This window comes from Loxodonta africana, chromosome Y (assembly GCF_030014295.1).
Source record: "Loxodonta africana isolate mLoxAfr1 chromosome Y, mLoxAfr1.hap2, whole genome shotgun sequence".
NCBI classification, from domain to species: Eukaryota; Metazoa; Chordata; class Mammalia; order Proboscidea; family Elephantidae; genus Loxodonta; species Loxodonta africana.
In genome coordinates, this window is record NC_087370.1 from 8,736,837 (window position 1) to 8,745,980 (window position 9,144).

Genomic DNA, 9,144 nt, shown 5'->3' on the forward strand with positions numbered 1-9,144 from the left:
CTGCACTACCAGAGCTCGTATATCATATATATATATAAATACATATATTTCATTGTTCTTCTTGTTAGGTGCTGTAGAGTTGATTCCGACTCAAAGAGATCCTATATAGAACAGAATGAAACACTGCCCGGTCCAGAGCCATCCTCACAATTCTTGTTATGCTTGAGCCCATTGTTGCAGCCACTGTGTCGATCCATCTCATTGAGGGGTGTCCTCTTGTTCGCTGCCCCTCTACTTTACGAAACACGATGTCCTTCTCCAGGGACTAGTCCTTCCTTCCTGATAACATGTCCAAAGTCGTTGCGACAAAGTCTCACCATCCTTTCTTCTAAGGAGCGTTGTGGCTATACTTATGCCAAGACATGTATATATATGTGTGTGTGTACATATATATATATATATACACACACGTACGTACATACACATGTATAGTGGTATAGGAACCCTGATAGTATAGAGGTTAACAGCTACAGCTGCTAACTAAAAGGCTGGCAGTTCAAATCCACCAGGCACTCCTTGGGAATCCTGCCAGGCAGTTTTGCTCTGTCGTATAGGGTCTCTAGGAGTCAGAATAAACTCGGCGGCAGTGGGTTTTATATATAATTTTGAATCATGTAAAAGTAAACCACCAAGACATATTAAATACTGAATTCTTCAGGGTGCATCTCCTCAAAACGAAGACATTCTGCTACATAATCATACTAAAATTACCACTGTCATGTCTTAGATATTTAAAAATTGGTATAATAATGTCCTCTAATGTACCATCCCATATTAAAAATTTTCCGTCATGTTCAAATTGCCTTTTATAATTGCTTTTTATGTAAATTCAGGCTCCATTAATGATTGTGCCTGTCTTTTGGTTGTCACATCTTTTTATTCTCTTTTAACCTGGAGCTGTCCCTCTGCCTTTTGGGTTTGTTTGTTTCACAGATTTGACAAGTGTAAAGAGTTCATGCTGGCTATTGCATAGAGCGCCCTTCACCCTGAATTTGTTTAATGGCTTTCTCATGATTAGATTCCATTTAAGCTTTTTGGAAAGGACACTACGTAGGTGATTTTGAGCACATCATTTCAGAAGTCAGATAATGTTAATTTCTGCCTTTACTAATTGATTCTCTTTAATCTACCCAAAGCAAACCTGTTGCCATGGAATGGATTCTGACTCAACAGGTATGTATATATCCAAAGAGCTCTGGTGGCACAAAGGTTAAGCACTCCACTGCTGACTGACAAGGTGGTGGCTGGAACCCATCCTGTGGCTCTGCTGGAGAAAGATCTGGGGATCTGCTACTGTAAAGATCATAGCCTAGAAAACCTACAGGGCAGTTCTTCTCTGTCACATGGGATCACCCTGAGTCAACATGGACTAGACTGCACCTAACAATAACAACATGTATATATTCACCATACAAAAAGGGATACTGGAAAAAGTGGGCTCCAATAAAAACACTTGTTCTTTTTTCCTTTTTTTATTGTACTTTTTTTTTAGATGAGTGTTTATAGAACATACTAGCTTCTCATTAAACAATTAGTACACATATTACTTTGTGACATTGGTTACTGACCCCATGACATGTTAACACTCTCCCATGTTCGACCTTGGGTTCCCTGTTGCCAGCTTTCCTGTCCCCTCCTGCCCTCTAGTCCTTGCCCCAGGGCTGGTGCGCCCCTTTAGTCTTGTTTTGTTTTATGGGCCTGTCCATTCTTTGGCGGAAGGGTGAACCTCAGGAGTGATTTCATTACTGACCTGAAAGTGTGTCTGGGGGCCCTACTCTCAAGGTTTCTCCAGTCTCTATCAGGCCAGTAAATCTGGTCCTTTTTTTTTTGTTGAGCTAGAATTTTGTTTTAGAGCTGATGGGGCAGTGGTTAAGCATTTGGCTGCCAACCAAAAAGATGGTAGTTTGAATCCACCAGCTGCTCCTTGTAACCACTATGGGGCAGTTCCACCCTAACCTATAGCATTATCTGAGTCGGGATCAACTCTAGGGTAATGAGTTGTTTTTTTTTTTTTTTTTTTTTTTTTGATATAGGATACCCGTTCGCTTTTTGTGTGTTATTTAATTTTTCCAGTGGAATTCTGGTAGTGGGATTTTTCGTTCTTTGTTGGAGGTCACATTCATTTTAAAATTAAATAACTAAAGAAGTTCTTAGTACTTTTGTTTTAATGAAGAACACTATTTGTTAAGTCACAAGATCAGAATTAGGTTTTGATATTTAACCCATAGGTCTTCATCTATATCAACTATAAAAAATAAACAGTTGCCATGGCGTCACCTCCAACCCATGTGTGTCAGAGTAGAACTGTGCTCCATAGGGTTTTCAGTGGCTGATTTTTTCAGAAGTAGATCTCCAGGCCTTTCTTCCAAGGCACCTGTGGGTGGACTCAAACTTCCAACCTTTAGGCTAGCAGCCAAGCATGTTAACCGTTTGGACCACCCAGGGACTCCCATATATACCCAAAAAACCAAACCTGTTGCCATCGAGTCAATTCTGCCTCATATACCAGGTTATTAATGGCTGTACTTGTCCAGCTTTGAATCTTTCCTGGGACCAAAACCCATCTTTGGCTGTGGGGGAAAGGCATTCTTTTAGTGTCTGTAAGCCTTTTGCTTCCACAATTAGTTTGTCTCCACTTGGGACTTGTTCTCAATGTATTTCGATTGAAATTTTTCATCATTTTAGTCTTCATGTTTGTGTACTTAAGAATTTTTCATCAAGTAAGATAAAAATTCCTCCACTATCTGAAATGAAACTTTTTCATTTGCTGATTCAAAGATTTCGATGTTTCAGAATAGACCTCTTTATTCCTATACCATTAGTAGTGAATGGTTTTGCACAAAAATAAAATTTTGTATTAACTGAAATATACCCTTTAAAACCAAAACCCACTGCTGTTGAGTGGATTCTGACTCATAGCGACCCTATAGGACAGAGTAAAACTGCCCCATAGGGTTTCCAAGGGGCGGTTGTTGGATTTGAACTGCTGACCTTTTGGTTAGTAGCCATAGCTCTTAACCACTACGCCACCAGGATTTCCTTTAGAAACTTTTTTTTTTTTTTTTGCCGTGGGGTCAACTCCAAGTAGAACTGTGTTGCATAGAGTTTTTAAATGGCTGAGTTTTTGGAAGCATCTTGCCAGACCTTTCTTCCAAAGTACCTCTGGGCAGACTTGAACCTCCAAACTTCTGATTAGCAGCCAAGCGTGTTAAGCATTTGCACCACCCCGGAACTCCTTAAAGTTTTTAAGGAAACATTCAGCTATGTTTTTTATAATTACTCCCAATACTATCTTTATCTAAAACCCAATTTGCTGTACTCTTAACATGCAAATCCCTGTATGCCTCCAACCTAACCTCTGATTACACTCAACACAGACCTTGGATCCAGCCACTCTGACCGGTTTCCAGAACCTTCCATATACTTCGGGTTTTCCCACCCCCCTATTTAATGCCCATGTTCCTGACACCCCCCTCTTCATCTGTTACATGGAATCATCTCAGTATTGATCTCTCCCTATCTTTCACTGAGTGCCACTTCAAATAGCAACACCTCCACAACCCACCTGTTATGGACTGAACTGTGTCCCCCCAAAATGTGTGTTAACTTGGCTGGGCCATGATTCCCAGTATTGTGTCTTTAGCCACCATTTTGTCATCTGATGTGATTTTCCTATGTGTTGTAAGTCCTATCTCTGCCATGTTAATGAGGTAGAATAGGCGTCATTAATGTTAATGAGGCAGGACTTGATCTACAAGATTGGATTGTGTCTTGAGCCAATATCTTTTGAGATATAAAAGAGAGAAGCAAGCAGAGAGACATGGGGACCTCATATCACCGAGAAGGCAATGCCCAGGAGAAGACCACGTCCTTTGGACCTGGGGTTCTTGCGTGGAGAAGCTCCTAGTCCAGGGGTAGATTGACAACAAGGACCTTCCTCCAGAGACAAGAAGTGAAAGCCTTGCCTTGGAGCTGGCACCGTGAATTTGGACTTCTCGCCTACTAGACTGTGAGAAAATAAATTTCTCTTTGTTAAAGCATCCACTTGTGGCGTTTCTGTTACAGCAGCACTAGGTGACTAAGACACCACCCAGCTGACAGCCCGTCTCTTGTGCTTGGTATTTGTGCATGTGTGTATGTGTGTGAGCAGTGTACATGTCCTCCATATACATGTGTGCGCACACGCATAAATATATACTTTCCTGTCTACCTTGAAGGCATGTGGTATAGTGCAAGGCACGTGGATTCTGGAGTTAGGCAAACGTAGCCTGAATCATGACTCTGTTACCATGTGGGAACTACAGCCTTCACCCCTTTTGCTCTCCCCTCTGTAACAGTGGGTCTCTATAACCGACCGTAAGGGGGCAGTGGTGGGTCAGTGGTAGACTCCTCACCTTCCATGTGGGAGACTGGGGGTCCGTTCCCACGCAAGGCACCTCATGTGCACCCACCACCCGTCTGTCAGTGGGAGCTTGCGTACTGCTGTGATCCTGAACAGGTTTCAGGGGAGCTTCCAGACTAAGACTGACTAGGAAGAAAGGCCTGGCAATCTATTCTGAAAATCAGCCATTGAGAACCTTGTAGATCACAGCAGTCTGATCTCCACCTGTCTTAGTCACCTAGTGCTGCTATAACAGAAATACCACATAGCAGTGGCTTTTACAAAGAGAAATTTATTTCTTCACAGTAGTATAGGCTTAAAGTCCAAATTCACGGTGTCAGCTCCAGGGGAAGGTTTTCTCTCTGTGGGCCTTCTCATCAATCTTCCCCTGTACTACAAGCTTCTTGGCGCAGGGACCCTGGGTCCAAAGGATCTCCTCTGCTCCCAGCACTGCTTTCTTGGTGGTATGTGGTTCCCCTGTCTGTCTGCTCCCTTCTCTCTTTTATATCTCAAGAGATTGCCTCAAGACACAATCTAATCTTGTAGACTGTGTCTTGCCTCACTAACACAACTACCACCCATCCTCCCTCATTAGCATCATAGATGCAGGACTTACAACACATAGGAAAATCACACAACACTGGGAATCATGGCCCATCCCAATTCATACAGACATTTTTGTGGGGACATAATTTAATCATGACACCAACCAAGCACTGGGGCCTACAGGATCAGGTAGTGTTTCTTTCCATTGTGCACGGGGTCACCATGAGTCTAAGCTAACTCCACAGCACCTAACAATATTTCTCATGACTCATATAGAAACTATAGGGAAGAGTAGAACTGCCTCATAAGGTTTCCTAGGCTGTACTCATGACGGAAGCAGACTGCAGTATCTTTCTCTTGCAGAGCAGCAGGTGGCTCCGAACCGCCGACCTTTTGGTTTAGCAGCCAAGCACTTAACCGTTGTGCCAACCGAGCTTCTTAACAACTTTACCTTCCTAATGTGGTTGCTGTTGAATAAATACCACGTGTAAGGGAAGTCTGAGTGCACAAAGTACGGCCCCTCCCAGTTCTTCCTCTTTAAGGGGATAAGCTGCACCCTCCCTGTGTTTTGCACAGTGCTATATAGATAGATGGAGCTCAATTATATGTTATGGTTGCACTCATTGATTTTAAAATTATGCCTCATCAATTTTCAAATTGCATGAAATGAAATATCAGTCTCATTTCCTTTGTCGATAGTGAGATCCAGGTTTATAGCAGAACACATTAGACTGTTTACGCCATCTTGCCTTTTCTTTTTTAAGTAGTTTATTTTACTTTTGCTGTTGTTGAGGATATACAGAGCAGAAATTAAACCAGTTCAACAGTTTCTGCATGTACCATTCAGTGACATCGATGACATTCTTTGAGCGGTGCAGCCATTCTCACGCTCCTTTTCTGAGGTGTTGTTCTCGCCCAACTAACATAAACTCACTGCCCCTTAAGCTTCCTCTCTCATCTTTCAACAGTTGCTGTTGTCAGTTTGATCCCATATAGAGAGCTCTTTAAAAGAGCACAAGGCTCAAGGCAGACATTCTTTACCAGGTAAGCTATTCTCAGTTTAAAGGAGATTTCAGGGGATATTTTTGTTTAAGATTTAAACATGATCTCAGGCCAACAGTTTTGGGGGTTCTTACACCAACTTTTGACATTTCCTTTAACAATGGTTTCAATCATCTCAAGGCCAAAATGTGTCATTTCTCCTTTTCCATAACCAGCCCTGGAATTGCTCATTCATTCTTAGCATGCTTGAGATCACTCTGATTCCCATCTCCTCCCCGGCTACCTCCCCTTCCCGTTTGTCTTAAGGCACATTATTCCTTTAAGTAAAAGCTCCTCAAGTGAGGAGAGAAAAACTGGTTTCTCTGCCAAGGAAACTCTCTGGCCGCTAGAAAAGCTGTCAGTCTCCCAAGTGTGTGCAAATAAATTAATTCACTTTATGGGTACAGAAGACAGTCTGGGAGGCTTGTTTTTTCACCAGCCCTGAGAGGCCCTTAAAGTCAGCTCACTGAATTGACCATTGGATCTTGTTAAATGGTGAAGCGCGGCTCAATTTCAGGGCTTTTCTGAACAAATAACTCTTCTACAGAAACTACAGGTAATTGGAAGGAATGGATTTCGCCCGATTGCCTCTTTGGCCCTGAAAGCAGCGGAACTCCCGGAGAAGGCGTTCCGGATGCCCTGCACCTTACCCCAAAAGGCAATGGGAGCATAATGGGAGTGACAGGCTACACTGATCCAATATGGACAAACTGCCAGGGTACAGTCCCCCAAACACTCGGCAGAGACATTGTGTTTGTTAACTCACTTTTTTAATTCTCAGTTCGTTTGTGCATCAAGGCAAGGAGGAGACAGCCGTAAGGGTGCACGTCTGTTATCTGCTCCTTTCCCCAACTCGCAGCGAGTAAGGCTTGTCGCTGCTGAGAGGGGCGGAGGGGTGGCTGGAGGTGTTCCAGACTTACTTGCCTGGGCCATCCCCCAGGGAAGGGTCCAAGGGGGAGAAGACGGCCTACGTGGAGGGGGGCTACACAAGCCTTGCCCCTGGTCACATCGGGGACTGCGGTCCCTGCCCCTGCTCCTCTGTGGCCCTGCAGGCGGACCTGGAGGGTAAGGCGGCGAAGCGCGGTGTGCCACTCGGCGCTGGTGCTGATCAGAGGCCGTATGTATTCAGCTGTGGCGGGGCTGCCGGCCAGCTGTCAGGTTTGCTTCCCCGCCATATCTAGTGTGCAGTGCGTAGGGGTCGCCAGAGCATGGCTGGCGCTGCAGGGATTGGTCCCAGGGCAAAGTGGAGCCATGACGGCGCTGCTGGAAGCGCCTCGGAACCTGGGGCCAGGATACAAGGAGACTCCGCGACTGAACGATAGGGCGCGCAGGCCTAGGTGGGCGCGAAGGCGGGGCCTCCTCACCGGATTCACCTCCGTGGTGCTGGAGCAGCCTGTCGCTCGCGGGCCCTCTGTGAGGGCTCCTAGGGCCTTCCCAGATCCACCTGCCCACCAGGTCGTCGCAGGGCAGGTCCACGCTCCAGGCATCGCCCAGGTGGGCCAGCAGCAGCTGCGAGAGCCTTCGGTGAGCGTGTTGGTTCCAGTGCACGCCATCTGGCTGCCGGTGCTGCCAGGAGTGCCGGAAGTGGAAATGCAAGTCCAGCACGTCGAAGCCGAGCCTGCTGGCCTCAGCGGCGCTGTAGAAGTTGGCCTTCACCACATCATCCCGCAGGCACGCGGTCGGGGGCATGCCCTCAGGCGGCAGGAAATCCCCCGAGACCGTCTCAGCCACGGGCATGGCAGTGTTCCACACCACGAGGCAGGACTCGGGCAGCACCTGGCGAAGGCGCCAGAACAGGGTCTCCAGGTTCCTCCTGTAGCTCCACATGGAATCCTGGCCATACCTGGACAGGTCGCAGAGGCAGAAGTTCATGATGACCACGTCTGGGCCGTGCTCGCCCCTCAGCAGCTCCAGCAGGACTTTCTCCACGTACCGGGAGTAGGCGCGCGTGAGGAAGTAGACGCGCACAAGGTGGTGTGTGGAGCAGAACTCGCGGACTTCGCGGTAGTGGGTCCCGTTGTGCATACGGCCCCACCAGCCGCCGTGCAGCAGCCTGTCCTGCTCGAAGCTCATCTCGCCCTTGGCCTTCAGCTGACTGCTTGAGAGCAGGCAGTCCTTCTGCAGCAGGAGCACCAGGTCCTTGTACACGGCCCTCTGCACCGAGTCCCCCATGACGACCACGAACTTGTGCAGCAGCTGCCGGACTTCGGACGCCCTCAGGTGGACCATGGTGGCTGGGCGAAGGGGGCCTAGCTCCTGCCTTCCCTCACGGCGGGTCCCGAAACAGCTCTGGACCGAGGGCTGAGCGGCTGCTGCCAGAGACGGAGAGAAGGCTGGCTGGCTGGCTGGCTGGCGGTTGTGGGGGCGGCCGGGCGGGCAGACAGGGGGCTGTTTAATGCAGCTGGACTGGCCTGGGCCTGGACCGGGCGGAGAAAGGGGGCAGAGTCCGGGGCCCTGAAAGCCGTCTCGCCAATCCTTAGGCCCACGGTGTGACCTCTGAACCCACGGCCCTGCCCCCGTACCCGGCTTGGCTCCCCCTGGTGGAGGGCAGCGGTGCTGACACTGATGCTATTGGTCTGGATGGCTGTAGGCTGTTCCCGCCTCAGCCACCACCTGTGCTCCAGGCACTGGGACAAGGTCTGTCCACTGGGAGAACCAGGCCACTTCCAGGGCCGTGGCCCAGTCGGTGGTGGATCCACACACCCAGGATTTCCAGGCAGTGTTGGCGAGAATACTCAGGAAAACATACTCATCTTAGTTCCACAATGATTTTGTCTTTGTTTTCGTTTTGTCTCTCCTTCCCAATCCCATTGTGAGTACCCCTGCCCTCCTGAGAAATGACAAGAACACATCCCATGACCCTACCACTGTCTTTGCCCCAGGGTAGAGTCTGGAGACCCCTTCTAACAGTGTCACAAGTGGGGTGTGGAAAGCCATACCCACAAGGTACAGGCCATGATGGTGTCCCCAAGCAGCCCACCCTTCACCCTTCCATCTGCACACCAGTGCTCCTGAGCTGAGGCCTGGCCACCACACAGCTCCTTTGCATTTACCCAGTGTTGCCCTTTGGACAATCCGATGCAAATGGAATCCAACAGTATGTAATGCAGGCACATGGTTTTCCCTTTGCGGGCATCTTCTTCTGGGCAGTCATGCTGCTTCTCTGGGGACAGAGA

General features: G+C 47.8%; 1 protein-coding gene across 1 annotated transcript; it reads right to left on the bottom strand.

Moving 5' to 3' along the window:
- Positions 1 to 7,093: 7,093 nt before the first annotated feature.
- Positions 7,094 to 8,197, bottom strand: LOC135229020 (PC-esterase domain-containing protein 1B-like). Its single transcript, XM_064278762.1, has one exon. It carries the CDS (start codon positions 8,195 to 8,197, stop codon positions 7,094 to 7,096), a length of 1,104 nt encoding a protein of 367 aa, XP_064134832.1.
- Positions 8,198 to 9,144: the final 947 nt, after the last annotated feature.

Coding starts and splice junctions, on each gene's coding strand:
- LOC135229020 (XM_064278762.1), bottom strand. CDS start 8,197: ATGGTCCACCTGAGGGCGTCCGAAGTCCGGCAGCTGCTGCACAAGTTC.